The following is a 17,448-nucleotide window of genomic DNA, read 5'->3' as shown; positions in this document are numbered from 1 at the left end:
AAAACATGCGGGGCCCGAGCCTCAGACAAGACGTTCGTTTTCCTTGAGGAGCCGACGTCCTTCGGTGAGAGGAGATACTCTCCGCAAAGATTCTGCTCCTCTGAACGTGTGGACAGGTTCAAATTTTGTTCCTATTTCTGTGTAGAATGCCAGCTTGGAAAGAATTTTTATATTCGTGGGTAAGCCACGGTCGGACAAAAGCAACGGATTGGATGTGAGTCAAGAGAAGGTGAAGGGGCCGGGCGCGGTGGCTCACGCCTGTAATCCTAGCTCTCTGGGAGGCCGAGGCGGGTGGATCGCTCGAGGTCAGGAGTTCGAGACCAGCCTGAGCGAGACCCCGTCTCTACTAAAAATAGAAATAAATTATCTGGCCAACTAAATATATATAGAAAAAATTAGCCGGGCATGGTGGCGCATGCCTGTAGTCCCAGCTACTCAGGAGGCTGAGGCAGGAGGATCGCTTAAGCCCAGGAGTCTGAGGTTGCTGTGAGCTAGGCTGATGCCAGGGCACTCACTCTAGCCTGGGCAACAAAGTGAGACTCAGTCTCAAAAAAAAAAAAAAAAAAGAGAGAGAAGGTGAAGGTTTCGTGGCTATTTTTAAAAAAGATATACCTTTCACTTGTTTGGGAGCCCAAATGAATGGGGTGTATGTGTGTGAGAGAGAGAGAGAGAGAGTGTGCACACAATGAAATGTAAAATATAAGGTGCCATTTAAATTACTGGCTGAGCACAGTAGCTCCATCCTGTAATCACAGCACTTTGGGAGGCCGAGGTGGGAGGATTGCTTAAGGCCAGGAGTTCAAGACCAGCCTGGACAACATAGTGAGATCCCTGTCTCTATAAAAAAAATTTAAAAATCAGCTGGGTTTGGTGGTGTGCACCTATAGTTCCAGCTACTCAGGAGGCTGAGGCGGGAGGATCGCTAGAGCCCAGAAGGTCAAGGCTACAGTGAGCTATGATGACACCACTGCACTCCAGCTTGCATGATGCAGTGAGACCCTATTCTCCTCCCCCCCAAAAATTACCAATAAAATGGCAAATGTGCATGTGGGGGAAGGGGTACACGGTACACAGTACTTTACTGAGCCTGTCTCATCATTTTTCTGCTGTCACCTGATACCCTAGCTCTGCTCAGCTAAAGGTATGCTGCATCCAGCCGCCCCCCCCCCCCCGAGTCACCACATGGCGGCTGTTCAGTCTCTCCCTTTTGCCCCCTCAGATATTGCCAAACTCTGGTTCTTCTAGGTCCGCTCCAGCATCTCATCCTGGCTCCACCCCAAAAGCCACAACGCCAGGCAGAGTCGAGAGACCCGACCCCAGTCACTCAGCCGTCCTGGGGGAGGGCCCAGGTGGACGTCAGCGCGGCAGGTAACGTGGGCAGGAGGCCGAGACCAGACCCCACAGCGGAGGAGGCAGACAGACGTCCACACACGCAGACACACACACACCACCCACACCCGGCGTCTCTACAGGCACACACGCACACGGATCCACACTGATACACACACACACACACACACACACACACACACACACACACACACGGAGCTCAGTTTCGGGAATCAGGTGTCTAGCACCAGGGCCCTACTAGTACATCCTGAATCATTTAATTTTTAAAATGCTCTGCAGTTTACAACGTGCTTTTCTATCCATATGTACAGTACCGTACACCATGTGCCCGGCCACCGCTAGTTGAGCTGTGATGGCTGCGGCATTGGGCTACAATGACCAGCAAACGGAGGGGACCCCCTGCCCTCTCTGTCTAAGCGGAGAAACAAAAACAAACAAACAAAAAAAGGTAAAAAAAAAAACAAAGAAATTCATAATTATAAATTGCCATCAAGACTTCCATTGCTGGAAGTACCGCAGCCTAGATACCATGCAACGCCCTCCACTCCTAGTACCATGATCATTTCAAAAAACCATTTTAAAAAACTTAAATGTATAACTGAGCAAGCAAGAAAATAAGGGAAATCCTTACCTGGAATAGCAAAGAGGTGGGAAATACGTAGGAGCCGTGGAGGGTAGTGTGAATCCATCCATCTAAAAAACATCGTGCAGGGATTCCAGAGGAGATAAGGCAGCATTTGAAGAGAAAATCTCTCTCTCTCTCTCCTGTAGGTTCTGTTTCTGTGGCGCACCCTGACAACACACCACCTGGCTCCTTGTCACTTGAGGCCACCGTGGCTGGGCCCACAGTCCTGCCTTCCCCCCGTCATTCGCACACCCAGCTCCTTGGGATTCGGCCTCATCTTCTTCATACGCCAGAGCCCCATGCCTGCTAGGTCTCCCGAGGCAGGAGCTGGGCCTGTCTGCACCCCCAGAGCCCCCAGAGCCTAACCAGGTGCCTGGCACATTGTAGGCCTCAGCAAACATTTGGTCAATGAATGCATCAATGTGCCATCGAGTGAATTAATTTTGGAAGCCTCTCCTTTCGCAACTCCTGCACCTGAAACTCTCTTCCCTCTTCTCTGCTTACCCAAATGCCCCCATGTCCCCGAGGCCTAGCATGGGCTCCTTTCCTCTCTGTTCCCACACCCCAGAGGCTTCCTGAGGGCAGAGACCCTGTCTGCCTTATTCACAGCTGTGACCAAAAGTCCCCATCTGGGGCCTGGCACATAGTATTTGCTCAATAAATATTTGTTAAATTAATGCAGCACAAATGCCACGGCAGTATGATATTTAAAAATATTAGCCTGCATTTCCCCAGGATTTTCTTTCTTCCTTTTGTCTTTACCTCTTCTTCAGATAGCAAAGGTGTTCCTGTGCCCAAGCCCCAGGGAAAGACGTGACAACTAAGGAAAAAAAAAACCCAATCTCTTGCCTGGATTTGCAGATTCAAAAGCTTAGGCCTCAAGAGAACCAGAACGGATATACAGAAAAGATGAAAGATTTGGAGAAAACATGAGGCTTCCTTACTTCCCAGGGTGGGAAATCATTTTCTGACACTGTCAGAAGGAAGGGAATTGAAAGGAAACAAGAAGATTGCAGATGGTGGTGGTTCCCTGTTCCTTCTCAGGGCCACCACTAGCTCTTACCTTGTGTGGATTAGGAAAAGGTGTCCCTTCTCGGTTCACACCTTGGCAACTGGAGCACAGACTGGATACTGCCCTTATTAGCTTCTTTGGCCAAGCATTTATATGGAGTGCACAACCCATGCAACCATACAGGGCAGCCCTGCATAAGCCCCACCAAGTCCTAGAGGAGGTGGCAAAAGCTTAGACAGGTCTATAGGGTCTGAACACAAAGGAAATCTATGCCTCACATCCCAGGTAGAGCCCTCATGGGGCAAGGGTGACCCAGGGAAAAAGTGGCCCCACACAAAAATGGCCTTGGGCAGCCATAGAATTTCCTTTGTAGGAGGGTTTGATGGGGAACAAAGACTGAGGATCAAGAGGGGTGCAGCAGCCCTGAGACACCACTGGAGACAGATGACAGCAACAACCAGATTGCCACCTCCCCACTCACACATGCAACAAATCAGCACTCAGCACACACAAGCCCCTTGGAATTAGCTAAAAGCCGGGTTGCAACTAGGGAAAAATCTCAAATAAACTGAGATTGGGTAATCCACCCCCAGGCGCAATGAGGATTCAAAACAATTCAGTTGAGTTATAGGAGGAAAAAAAAATAAATTGCATTTTGTGGGCATCCAAAGGATGAACTGAGATTTTTTTTTAACCTGCTATGCTTGACAAATGTTTGTTGAATGAATGCTGAATGAATGCAAGCAGCTGAGGCTCCTCTGAAGCCCTGATTTTATCCTGCCCTGATTTAATTATCAGAGCACATGTCTTTCCCTGACTAGAGTGTCAATTGCTTGCAGGCAGGGACCGGCTTATTCGGTTTTAAATCCTGCACGTGCAGCCTAGACAGAAGTGCCCACTGCCTGAGTGTTCGATTGAATTACGATGTAAGTGTTTGGCATTTTCCTCCAGGCTCCAAGATCAAAAGGCCCTCCTCACCCTGAACTCCCCTCCCCTTCTCTCCCACCTCTCCATAGAGCATAAAAATTCCCAAAGCCTGGCGAGGAAGGGAGGGAGGTGCCCGTTTGATGCTGTTACTCAGCACTGCAGCAGTTGTGTGTGTGAGGATTTGGGACGTGTCTACATGCAGCAGATGAGCTCTGCCCTGCTCAGCAGTCGTGACCTTGACATAGTCTGAGGTTTAGGGGAGTGAGGTCAAGTTCATCATGGCGGGGGGGGGCTGGGCCCCCAAGACAGACACTCGAGGGCAGGAGGCACAAGGTCACTTGTCCTAGAAGCCACTGAAGATTTACGGTGCCTAAGACTTGGGGCTACCCAGAGATGGCGCCCCGAGTCACGCTGGTGTTCTAGGCCCTCGTGGCTTGGACACGTTCCGCTGGCCCAGCCCACCAGGCCCTTCGCCAGGCCCCTTTCCACGGCCTCGGGCCCAGCCTGCTCCCTGGCTGCTGCGGTCACGTGCCCACGTTTTATTCCAGGCCCTGTCGGCAATACGTGGGTGTCTGCCCGAGCGCTCTGCCTTTGCAGCTGTGGATCTTGTCTCCCGGCCTGTGCCTGTAAGTTACTCCCCGTGTGTCTGCCCTTCCTCGGTGGCCAGAGGTCAGCGCCTGCTGCTGGCTGGCCGCCTCGCTGGAGTCCCTGCTGCCGCCTCCCGGGCCACAGTTTGGGTCCCAGCTCTGCCACTTACGAGCTGGGTGACCTTCGCATGCTACTGAAGTTGTTATAACCACACTGACGATCTCCTCCCTGGTCCTCTCTCCTCTCCTCTGGGCTCCCGCGGCCTGGTGCACCTGGCACGGATTGTCCCGTGTCGCGAAGCTCTGCCGGCCGGCCTGCTTCCCCGCCAGGCCAGGCGATCCCTGAGGCCCAGGGCAGAGGCCTTCCATTTCCGTGCCCTGCCCTGCGCCTGCCCCTCCCTCCCTCCTGCCTCTCCTCCTCCTCCCCTCTGCACGCACATTCCCAGTGTCGCCTTCCTGCCATTTCTTCCCTGGGGTGTGTGTTTTGGGGGGAGCTTCGCTTACTCTAGGGGATGAAAAACGCCAGGCAGAGACTGAGATGTTGCAGGGTGTTTTATTAGAACCAGGTGAGTCACCCCAATACCTGAGAAGGCACATGCATGTTCCAGATACCGAACGCTTCCCTGGCTGCCCTGCCCTGCCCGGTTCTCCTCCTCCTTGCAAAGGGACATTCCGCTGCCTTTTCAGTGGCCGGTGATGAATCAGAGAATGATTATGGCTGGGGCTTAGCTCATGGCTTGGATTTGAGGTTAAAGTCAGTTTGGAGGTCGGAAGGAATTGAGTTGGGATTTGGAGGAAAGGAGAATTAAGTCTGACCCAGGCTGTGCAGGCCGCAGTGACAAAGGGCCCCAGGTCTCCCGGTTCCCGGGGTGATGACGTTCCGCAGGGAGCCCCGTTGCCAGGTGTGCGAAGCCAACTTGAACATCCCACCCCCAGCCCCTCAGCCTCTCCTGCCCACCTCTCGTAAACCAAGCAGACACTCAAAAGCAAACTCTACATGGCTACATGAGACTCAGCCCCCCTCCCTGGGTCCCAGGGCCCGGGAGGGTGGGGGTGGGGCAGCAGGTGCTTAGCCCTGGAAGCCCAGCTCCTTGTACTTGGCTGCGATGTCGTTCCGGAACAGCTCCAGGGCCTTTTTCATGGCTCCCTGGGCGTCGGCGCCAAAGTCCCCAGGATGCTTGCTCTGCAGAACATGGATGATGGCGTCTGAGATGAACTGCGGGGGGAGGAGAGGGACACTGGTCACTGGGTGGAACCAGGCGGGAGTCAGACCTCGTCCCACCTTCTCTTTATTGAGCACTTACTACGCACCAGGAGAAGTTCTGAAGTTCTGATCTCCGTGTCGTAACACCTTTCATCCCCACAACCACCGTGAGATAGGTACTACTACCACCCCTGATTTACAGATGGGGAAACTGAGGCATGAGGAGGTTAAGCCATGTGCCGAGGTCATAGAGCCAGGAAGGGGCAATTGAACCCAGGTGGGCTTCGCAGCCCACGCTCTTCCCCACGGCCTCCCACTCCGCTCAGGTTGTGGACCCAGCGGCACCCGGGCCACAGCCTGGGGCACCACCAACACAGGAGCAGCCGAAAGGAAGAGAAATGCTCAGATTCCATTATTTTATCCGGGATTTTGCAATCAGAAAATCTAGAAAGAAACTATTTTCCATTTGTGGGTATTTAGCTTTTGCACTTGAGGACTTGGTATGGTTATGGCCCTGTTTGGAAGAGTACAGACTCCTATTTTCTGTGCTAAGCAGAGAAACACGAGTGGAGGGAAGGCGAGCGAGGAAGAGGATGAGGCCCAAAGCCGGCCCCGAGGACTGATAAAGTCTCCACCGGCCTCATCACCTGCCATGGCTTCGAGGTCCACATCTCATCACTGGAACACGGAGTTGGGAACGCCCGTAGCCTGGAGCTGCTTTAGGGATGTGAAATGTCACTGTGCTGCCTCCATGGCTAGTGGAGATTTGACCCCAACCACGGCCCTGGCCAGTGCACCAAGTGCTGTCATTTCAGAGGAGACAACCAAGTGGCCAGACTGAGGTCACGCGGCAAGTGGACTTGTGCCCAGGAGGCTGTGGACAAGCCACCGCCAGAGCTGGGAACAGAGGCAGTGGCTGAACCGCAGCTGGGTTTTTTCATTTCTCGGGGCCCCGGGCAGTAGGTGTCATGAGGCAGGGGCAGGGTGTGTGGAGAGGGACGCGCAGAGACAGGCCTCGAGAGGCACAGCGTCGACACCCCGTGAACACCTTTCTGCTCAGAAACAGGGACGGCTCCACACACACCTACCTTTGGGCGTTGACTTAGACATGTGCATAAATTCACCTTTAATTTCATAAATGCAACAAAACAAAGCGGGGGCCCGGGGCCACCCTGGAGCAAGCGCTGCCCTTAGAGAACTTGGGAGACCTAAGTTCTGGGGGCCACCTCTGCCCTGGCCCCCTGTGTGACTTCACCTGCAAAACGGGGGCCTACAGGACCCCCTCAGACGCGCGGGCTCAGCCCTTCTGGAGTCCACGGCAGAGCCGCTCACATCTAGAGAACTGGGGAGGGGCAGCTGCACAAGTGGGAAGTGAACCACCCTCAGCACCCACCGCCCTCTGTGGCCCGTCAGTCCCTGAGCGACGATCCGCCCGCAGGTGAGGTGGAGAATGTCTTAGGAGGGGCACGGTGGGAAGGTCCGCCGTGAGGGGGAAGATGGACATCTGGACTCCGTCTTAATTTTTTGCAGAGCTCATGCATTAAGTTGAACTTGTTCTAGGTAGACCCAGGTTCAAGTCCACTAACTGGCTGTGCTACCTTGGCTACATTGTTTTCTCTCTCCAAGCCTCAGTTTCCCCACCCCTAGAGAGGGGACCTGGTCATTCAAATTGCACTGTGAGGCTGCCACGTGCCACCAGGCACCGTAATGGTAGCAAGCAGGCGCTGCCCCTGAGGGGCCCGAGTTCCAGCTGGGAGACCCCTGGTGAAGAGAGAAATTACGGTGCAGCCTGGTGGCGCCAGGACAGGAATGAGGATCAAGTGCCCAGGGTGGGGAGCTGACTGGCTCCTGGGCCGGGGGGCGTCTCAGCTGGGCCTCGGAGGATGAGCAGGGATTTGCCAAGGGAAGACAGAGAGGCAGCAACTGCAGCACGTGCAGAATTTCTGAGGCAGGACTGGCCCATTGTGTTGGCGATGCTGAGCAGGTTGGACAGGTGCGCTGTTTGTGCATGGCTGTGGGGTGGGGGGTACGCAGGGGGTGGGGTGACAGAGGGGTGGGGGTGGTGGTGGTTGACCAGTGATATTATACCACAGTGGATTAAGAGCTTTGAGCTCCGTAGTACCATAGATCTGATTGTACCTCCTGGCTTATTAGCTGTGTGACCTTGGGCAAGCTACTTAACCTCTCTGAGCTCCCACTTTCCAAATCAGTAAAATGGGGATGAGAAGGGCAGAGACTGCCTTCCTCTAGTCACCTGTGCAATATCCATTTCCCCTTTCCTCCTTGGTAACAGAACCCTAGTTGTATTTGGAGTGGTAATAGACATTTCCCGGCTCCCCATGCAGGTAGGGGTGGCTTTCTAACTAACTTCCCACGAGATGTGAACTATTGTTGGATGAGATTGATGGGACTTCTTAAACTCCTTAAGAGAGAGCCATCCTTTCTTTCTCCTGTTTCCTGCTTGGAATATGGCCCAGGTGACTGGAGCTCTTGCAGCCATCTTGGCCATGAGGCAACTTTGAGGACGGACACCATGTGCTAAGGACAGCAGCACAGAAAAAAAGAGGCTGCATCCCTGGTGACTTCAGGGCCCCCACACCAGCTCTGGACTCCCTACTTCTGAGTCTGTTTTATGCAAAAGGAAAAGAAGACACTGAATGCAATTCCCAACCTTATGGAGTAGTTGTGGGAATTTCAGGGGGTGCCCCAGTAAATGCTCACCATAGCCCATCCCAACTGGTGGCTGTCACCAGATCCTCATCCTCATTGCTGCCCCAACCTTCCTGCTGTTCCCATCTTCAGGGGACGCACCATCCACACGGTCCTGTGTCCCCAGCTCCCTTGGAGCTCCTCCCCCCACGTCTCCTCCTCCCATGGTTATAGAGATGGAGGGACACAGGACAACCCACAAGTTAGTGGCCAAGCTGGGGCTCGAGCCCAAATCTCACCCACTGGAGGTCCCTCCCACCCTCCCGCTCTGGTCCTACCTCCAGGTACTTGATGGGGATCTTGTGCTTAGTGGCATGCGACTGGGCCAGGGGCTTAATCTCCGCCTCGTGCTGCCCCTTCTTCTTGAGGATGCCCCCCAGGGCAGTGAGCACAGTGGTGCCATGCTTCTTCAGGTCCTCAGATGCCTTCATCTCGTCCGCTGTCTTCAGGTGCTTGAACTTGTCGAACTTCTCCAGAGTCTCAGGGTGACCAGTGAAGAGCCTGTGGGCACAGAGGGGGCTGGAGTCAGGAGTGGGGATGTGCAGTGAGGTCTGGAGGCGGCCAGACTCGAGTTCAAGTCCAGCTCCGCCTCTTTCCAGCTGTGTGACCCTGAGCAACTCACCTCACCTCTCTGTGCCTCAGCTTCCTCATGCAAGGAGTGGGGAGAACGCATCCCCCCACATCCCCCTGCGTCCCTGCGTGGCGGATTGAATGAGATGGCACGTGCCAAGTGCCAGGAGGGCGCCTGGCACAGGGGGGTGCTGCATACAGGCTTGCTGTTACTGTCTTTATTATCAGTGGCAGCATCTTCCTCTTCTTCGCTGTCACTGCAGGTGCAGGAAGGAAAGGACATCCCTGCACTGCTCCCTGGCCTCACTGTGATTTTCCCTGAGCCGTTTGGGGAGCAGATCTGAAAGGTGTGGTGGCCGGGGCAGCAGCGCTGCAGCTGGCTGAGCACCGGCTAGGCGTCAGGCCCTGTGCTAGGCTCTGCACTCGCATTCCCCTCTGAAGTCATTCGTATTGCTCCCATTTGACAGATGAGGTGACGTCACTAGCTCAATACTGCAGAGCTGGTGTGCAGTGGAGCCAGACTGAGATCAGGCCTGGGTGACTCAAAGAGTAATCCCAGCCCACTCTGGGGACCATCTCTGCAGCTTCCTGCCTACAGATTGTCTTTCAGCTGCTTAAACACCTCTGGCTACGGGAGGCTCATTCCTACCTGTGGGAGCCATTCTGCTCCAGGGTGATTCTCAGGCCCAGAAACCTCTCGTGTATCTTGAGCCCAAGCTCTGGCTCTGCACCTCCCGGTCCCTTCCTCGGGGGAGCAACCTGGCCCAGCCCCGCCACAGACCAGCACCCACTCCCGCCAGGCACTCAGGGAGCCTCTGCCCGGGACCCTGAGTAGCCACCCCAAGTCCTTCCTGCTGTGAGCAGGTGGGGGCTCACACAACGGGAGTCGGATCTGCCTCCGGGTACAAGTGAGCCCCCATTTCACTCGGGGGCAAATGGAAGGCCACAGAGATAAGTGACTTGCCCAGAGTCACATGGCTGGTCAGTGACAGAGCCCAAACCCAGACCCAAAATCGGCCAGTTCAATAACTCATGCTCTTTCCCTTGTGCCACAGCCTGAAACGTTTGGCAGGGGTGACCCTGTCTGCCCACGACTCCTGTCTAATGGATTCACTTCCTCCAAAGTTTCTTCTTTTGTGGTTTGCAGGCTCTATGATGTACTTGTAATGCCACCGTGGGTGCACTCCAGTTGGCACCCTGAGCGGCTGTGCCCAGGAGTGGTCACGACGAAGCACCCCATTACCACTGTGTCCATCCCAGGGTCCCGTGGGGAGGATATCCCATGACCAGGTTCTGAGCTCCTCTTCTTGTAAATCTGAGAGATTCTCATACAACGTGAGAATGAACTCATGTTTTTTCAAGAGCTACCTTCCTCGATGATCTGCTCTTCAGCTTGTGGTCCCCTAAAGCCCCCAGCTCTTCTTCCTGTGAATGCCGTATCTTGCCATCCTATCACTGGGCAGTTGAAGCCTTGCACCTATGTGCAGAATTTGCATTTCTCCTTCCTGTTTTCAGCTCCCCCTTCCAGGGCCGCCAGCTTGGTGAGGACCTCATGGTGACGGCAGAGACAGTTTCCGATTTTGCAGTGAGAGCGCTGGACTGACACGCGCTAACACGGACGGAACACCTACCAGGGAGACGACTATTTTAAGTGTTTTGTGTGTGTCACAGCAACACTGGGAGCCACGTACTGTCATTACCCCATTTTACAGGAGAGGAAAGTGAGAGGTGAGGCCGCTTGCCCAAGCTCAGAGTCAGCAGGAGGAGGAGCGGAGCCCTGCGTGCTCCTTCCCCCGAGGGTCTCCTGCCCCCGAGGGTCTCCCTGCCCCCGAGGGTCTCCTGCCCCCGAGGGTCTCCCTGCCCCCGAGGGTCTCCTTCCCCCGAGGGTCTCCCTGCCCCCGCAGGGTCTCCCTGCCCCCGAGGGTCTCCTGCCCCCGAGGGTCTCCCTGCCCCCGAGGGTCTCCCTCCCCCGCAGGGTCTCCCTCCCCCGCAGGGTCTCCCTGCCCCCGAGGGTCTCCTGCCCCCCGAGGGTCTCCTGCCCCCCCCCCCCCGAGGGTCTCCCTGCCCCCGAGGGTCTCCCGCCCCCGAGGGTCTCCCTGCCCCCGAGGGTCTCCTGCCCCCGAGTCACAGGCGCTTGTTCCCTTCTCCACTCGGCAGAGAAGGGGAAGGGATGAGGAAGCGATGACAGAGGTGTCGGCGTCCTGGCCCAGTGGGTTTGGGCCCCAGTCTGCACAATCATGGCAGGACACGAGCGATCTTGGACCGGGGGGTCACTAACGCTGTCCGGAGGGCCAACCCTATGAATCTCAGGGTTCAGGGACAGGAGGGACCCGAGACAAGCAAATCCAACCTGCTCTTCCAGGCACACGAGTTATTTTATCACCACCGTTCCCAACACCATTCTCACACACTCTTTGATCGATGAGCGGATCCCCCATCTGGAAGGGGTCTAATATTTGTGAAGCCCAATTTCGCACATATACACACGGACACACTCAAATGCACACTTGCTGAGTGAAGGCACTACTAATACAGACCCACATCGATGTGGCACTGACTTTCTGTTCAAAGTGCGGTGCACGTATTAACTCACTTCAGAGCCTGGTGGGGTGGATGCCGTTCACAGATGAAACGCAGGTGCGGACAGACTAAGCCCCTCCTGGGGACTTAGCCCAGGCAGTGAGTGTGGCTCCACGTCCTCACTCTCCACGACCACTCTGGGCTTTGTTGTGTTACACAAAGATACTTGCATGCAAATTCATACACACACAGAAATGTGCCAACACTCACAAGTGCACACACACGCAGGCTGTCACGGATGCATGTGCACACTCACATATGCATGCGTAGATGTGCAAGAGGCACACGTAACTATCTCCCAGCACACACCTGTGTACATGCATGCACACACAGACACACACAGCGGCACGCACCGTGTGCACTGGGAGCAACCGCTGCCCCCGGGAGCATGTCTCTCCTGCTTCCCCAGAACACAGCTGTGCCCAGAGCCATGACCAATATCACCGCCCCACCCTGGGGCCCTGGCCAAAGCCTTGTGCGTCACTGACACCTTGTCTCTGGCACCTTTCATCCAAGGATCCCCAAGCTCCTGGCTATTATTATCTGGCGACAATGATCCCTGAACTCCCGCCTGACAGATGCGAGACCTGGCAATGGCCCGAGGTCGGGAGGCTGGAAGGAGACTGGGGCGGAAGAGGGCCAAAGACCTGGGACCCAAGGCAGCTGGGGATCTCAGGCATTTGGGGATACCCCCTCCCCCAGATGTCTGGGGGAAAGAACACAGGACTGGAAATTATAGAAAATGAGTTCTGGTCCAAGCTTTGTCACCAATGTGCTGTGTGACGTTGAAGAAGTCACTCAACCGCTCTGGGTTTTGGTTCACCCATATGTAAATCCAGATGGTTGGTCTAGATGATTTCTCTGCTTCCAAAAGACTTGCCCTTGCCTCACCCTCCACTCTCAGCACCAGGCAGCCAGAGAGAGAGCCCATGTTTCCTTTAAACCGTGCAGGAGAATTGTAATAACTCGTCCCTACCAGGTCATCCTGGCACCACATAGCTGCCTGCCTCCCGCGGGCCCAGGTCCTGCAGCTGGGAGCCCCCAGGGCAGCCAGGGAAGGACTCCTGGATTTTCCTGACAACAGCAGTCAGACAGATGGGCAGATAGAAACCCCTCGCCCTAAAGAAATGGGCAAGAGGGCATTTTCTCTAGCATTTCGGAAATACTTACCTGCGTTTTCATCTTTAATTCTATTGTCAGCCTGCCTGGTTCATCAGACAGGTCTTCAGGCAAGTCAGAGAGAAGGAGCCCAATTTCCCTGCTGTTCCCTGAACTGAGGCCCAAACACACACCCACATGGAACACTGAGCACACTCTCAGACCCACCAATACCCTCTGGCTCTACTAGAACAAAAGAACCAGAGTGCACATGGGACCCCGTCCCTAGTGTGGGGCAGCGTCATACAGTAGTGAGGAGCAGGGATGCTGGGTCCAAGCTACTGGATTTGAATTCCAGCCCCCCTCTTACCAGCTGTGTGTCTTTGGGCAAGTTACTTAGCCTCTCTGTTAAATGTGATGCTCATAACAATATCTACCTCAAAAGGTTGTTGTTGGGCTTAAATGAGTTGACACAGGTGAAACACTTAGCACAGGGCCTGGCAAGCAGCATGTACTGTACAAATGTTTGCTGTCTTCCTCCTCCTCGTGCCCACCTTCATTATCACCACCATCATCATCATCGTCTCCATCAACAGGGATTTTAGGTTCTGCCTGAGCTGCCACTCGCTGGTGGAGACACTCAGGCTTAGTTGCCTCCCTGTAATGTGAGAAGTAGTGGCCACCAACAGTAGTTTTCAAACTTTCCCTGGCCTTGAAATCCTTTGTTACAACAAAAACGCCGAAGTAAATAACGCAGAAGAGGTTTGGGCCGGAGCAGGAGAGGCGGAGCCCTGGAGCCCACCCAGCAGCCCCCACTCCTGGGGCCGGAATCTCCAGCTACCTCCCGGCTGCTGCGTTCCAGAGCTTCGTGTTCATGGACTTCCAGTGGAGGCCTCGACATTTTACTAACAGACTGGGATTAGCAGCATTTGCTCTCTTTTATAGTCAGAGGATTGGAGAGATGACCTTTCCAAGGTCAGTGGGAAAGCCCAGCTCAGCATTGGGAACAGAACCAAGAGGCCGGCTCCCAGGGGGGCATTTGCAGCCCTGGGAGTTAGCATTGTCCACCCCTCCCAGAGGCCATCGTCCCTGGACCCCAAACACTGAGAGGGCCAAACCAGCTGGCGTGGTCTCTGCATGTCCCAAAGCCGAAGACGTGACAGGGCATCAGGCCTTCTGGGACCTTCCAGGAGCCAGCAGCCCCAGGCATCGTGTCTTGTCCCTGGCTCCTGGCCCCTGGCCCTGGCCCCTGGCAGACTTCTCTAATCCTCCCTGATGATGCAACACCCTGAGTCTCCTTTAAGACATCCAAGTCACTGCCTTGGGGCTGGCAGCCCCCAAGTCATTTAGAAAGACCCCTGCTCTGCAAAGCCTGGTCTCCCATCTCCATCTGACTGTCCTGCCTCCTCTCCAAAAACAAGACAGGATCATGGACTCAGAGAATCCTAGGGCATGAGAGTGGGAAGAGATCTCAGACACCGTGCCCGAAAGTCCCTTCACTCAGCCAATAGAGAAATAGGACCCAGAGATGGGTAGTGACTTGTCCCAGGCCACACAGCAAATCGGTGGCTTGGGTGTTGGTATCAACTTTGGCGGCAGGGGAGGAGATGTTCATCCAATCAAGCAGGGCCTGGTGCAGCCCCAGCAGCCAGCTGACAGGGACAGGAGAAGAAAGACATAAGGGAACACCCGATATTGCCATTAGAGTCAACAGAAAACTCGACTGTCCTTCCTCAAGTGTTTCTAGCACAGGCCGCTAAGGGCTCATGCTTCAGATAACAGAGCTTCCGGGACAGGGGACAGGCCATTCTTCCCAGGCAGGTGGAGCTGGAAGTGGGCAAAGCCCAAGGGAGACAAAGGGACATCTGAGTGGAAGAGAAAACTCGCTCTGGCCCATAAACAAGGAGAAATGAATCTGTAAATCAAAGCGCCAGGACAGTCCACTCACCGGTGACAACCCCAGGACTCATGTCCTCCCAGGGGCAGAATGATTTGCAGCCCGGACACCACGGAAGGGCCAGGAGAAGAGGAGAGTGTGTCAGCATTGGGCGGGGCAATGGCAAATGGGAATCTACATACAAACCAGGCTCTATGTACGAAACTCAGAATTTTGTTTTCTTTGGTTTATTCTGTTGCCTTGCAGTAGAAGGCAGGATATACTTGGAGACCACATTGCTCTGAGCTCTCAGATTCCAGACATATTCAACAGCAAAGGTCACTAACGGGCCTCTATCTTCTGTTCTCTGATTACGGTGCTTTGAAAGGTCCCCAGTCTGGGCTTTATCTACAATAGTAACATTTCTAGAACTCAGTGGACACCGGGAACTGTGCCAGGCTTCCTACAAATATCATCTTATTTAACTCCCACTACTCCTCTGTGATGTAGGTATTACGATTGTCCCCCATTGTACAGGAGAGGAAATTGAGGCTCAGAGAGGGTGAGTAGTTTCCCAAAGGCCACACAGCTGCTCAGTGGCAGAGCCAAGTCTAGAACCAGATCTGTCTCACCTTGAAGGCCAAGACACTTAGGGACTCAAATGGGCTTGTGACTCTGGGAATGTCCTTCCCCTCTCATGTCCTTTTTGTCCTCATCCAGTAAATGAGGTGACTGGACAAGATCTCTCAGGGCCTTGTTAACTGCGACTATCTGATTCTAAGATTCTTCCTAGTGTGCTCCAGGCAGCCAGGGTTTGACCCTCAAGCTTCCTCCAGCTGCTCACATCTGTCTGAAATGGGTCCCCTTTTTCCCCTGAGTTCAATCCCTGACACTTAAAAGTAAAGCAAAACCAACTGGGGGTTTCAACCTTAACTAACACAGCCAACTAGTCTACCCCGGGGCAAACTTTACACCTTGCAACTGAACACACTTGATCTTTGGGGCGTGGGTGACAGGGACAGTGGGATCTCTTCCTTTTACCTGATGAGGACTTCCTGCCCGTGGCCCCCGACGTCAGCCTCCACCTTGCCCCAGACGTTCAGCACCAGCTGCCACTCCCCGTCGCTGAGCCCCATGGCGCCGTCTGCAGAGACAGAGAGCGAGCGAGGGCTGACTGGGTGTCCCGACCCGCGGCTGGGGTTGGAGGCTGCGGGCCTCAAAGCGGTTTTTATACCTCCCCGATGACGGGATCACCTGATGGCTCGCTCTCCTCCCCCACCCTCCGTCTCTTTCTCTCTCCCCCACCCAGGGAGGGGTCTAATCTTTTTCTCTCTCTAGCCCTCACATGGGCAGCTATTTTGGGGCAGGTGCCATTGTGGGGAGGTAGGACAGCTCAGGCCACAGGGCCGGGGGCGGGGGTTGTGTCTGTGGAAAGGGCGGGGAGGAGGCTGGGCGCTGTCTGGACGCTCCTAAGCCGGCAGAAAGGGCATCACCAAGGCCAGCGCCAGCAGCCTGAAACCCAACGCTCCCTGCGGTCAGCCGCCCCCAGGGACCAGTCATGTTTCTAAGCTGGGCACCAGGCACCCCGGCTGGCCTGGGCAGCCCTGGCCCTCAGCGGCCTCCTCGCCCACCTTCCGCCCGTCGTGCCGGACGCCCCTCGCCCGGCCAGCAGCGGGCAAGGAGCCTGGGTGGCTCCGTGCATGTGGCTGGGTGAGCCCGGGCCAGTCCATCCCCTCTCAGAGAGCTCGGGCCCCGGGACCCTGCTCACATATTTCCCTCTGGAATGTTTTGCTTGACGCGCTCCTTCAAGGCACAATTCGTTGCTCCCTCGTCCTGTTTATTTGAGTGGGTTCCTGTCGCATTGCCTACCTCACTGCACCCTATTTCCTGGTTTCCACGGCAGCCGCTCCGTTAGTATAATACTAATAGCAGCCAGTGCTCACAGAGGCTTTGCCGGGCGCCAGGCCCTGTCCCAGGCTCTCTACATTTGGTAACTTGTTTAGTGCCCCCAAGGCCCCTGTGTGAAGGATACTGGCACTGTCCCCCACTTGACTGGGAGGAAGTGAGGGAAACTTGCCTCGGGCACACAGCCAGTCGATGGCAGAGCTGGGATTTGAACCCAGGGAGTCAGGCCTGCACGTCCATGCTCCTGAAAACCTTATTTTGTTCTTCATGAGGGCAGGGGTTCTGTTTCATTTATGTGGGTATCTCTTGGGCCTCACACAGTGCCCTGCACTGAGTTTGAACTGAATACATGTTTGATGAGTAAAAAGATGGACTGCCTTGCAAGGGAGGCCAGTGGAGGATGATTGGCATTATTTACATCATACATCCCTCCCTCCCCTGTCCATCCATCCATCCATCCATCCCCCCTCCATCCATCCACTCATCCATCGACTCACTGGTCTGTCCATGAATCATTCATCTCTCATCCATCCATCCATCCACTCATCCATCCATTGACTCACCTATCCATCCATCATTCACCTGTCATCCATCCTTCCACTCATCCCTCCACCCATCCATCCATCCATCCATTCATTCATCTCTCTCTCTGCCCATCCATCATCCACCTATCCTTCCCTCTGTCCACCTGTTCATCCATCCACCGTCCCACAGTCATAGAGTACCTACTGTGTGTCAGACACCGCTACATGCTGAGGACAACAAAATCAAACAACACACATCCCTGTGTTCAAGAAACTCACAGTCTCCTTGGGGTGATAAGTAAGAGGAATTAAAAATACAGTACAGTTTTTTTAGTGCTAAGATCGAGGTACGTGCAGGCCCTTCCTTCCATCTGCACAGGGCTTTGCAGTTTACAGAGTACTTGCCTGGCAAGATTCCATCTAACCTTCACAACACCCCCGGGAGTTAGCAAGCGTCACCCACTTTGCAGCTGGGGAAGAC

General features: G+C 54.7%; 1 protein-coding gene across 1 annotated transcript; it reads right to left on the bottom strand.

The window, feature by feature from the left end:
• Positions 1-5,040: 5,040 nt before the first annotated feature.
• Positions 5,041-15,773, bottom strand: MB (myoglobin). Its single transcript, XM_045552995.1, has 3 exons — positions 15,580-15,773; positions 8,693-8,915; positions 5,041-5,717 (listed from the first exon to the last, which is right to left on the bottom strand). Exons 1-3 carry the CDS (start codon positions 15,672-15,674, stop codon positions 5,571-5,573), a joined length of 465 nt encoding a protein of 154 aa, XP_045408951.1. The 5' UTR covers positions 15,675-15,773; the 3' UTR covers positions 5,041-5,570.
• Between the last annotated feature and the right edge of the window lie 1,675 nt (positions 15,774-17,448).

This window comes from Lemur catta, chromosome 6 (genome assembly GCF_020740605.2).
Source record: "Lemur catta isolate mLemCat1 chromosome 6, mLemCat1.pri, whole genome shotgun sequence".
In the NCBI taxonomy this organism is placed as follows: Eukaryota; Metazoa; Chordata; class Mammalia; order Primates; family Lemuridae; genus Lemur; species Lemur catta.
Note: the sequence above shows the minus strand (reverse complement) of the source record. Positions and strands in the feature narration are given on the sequence as shown.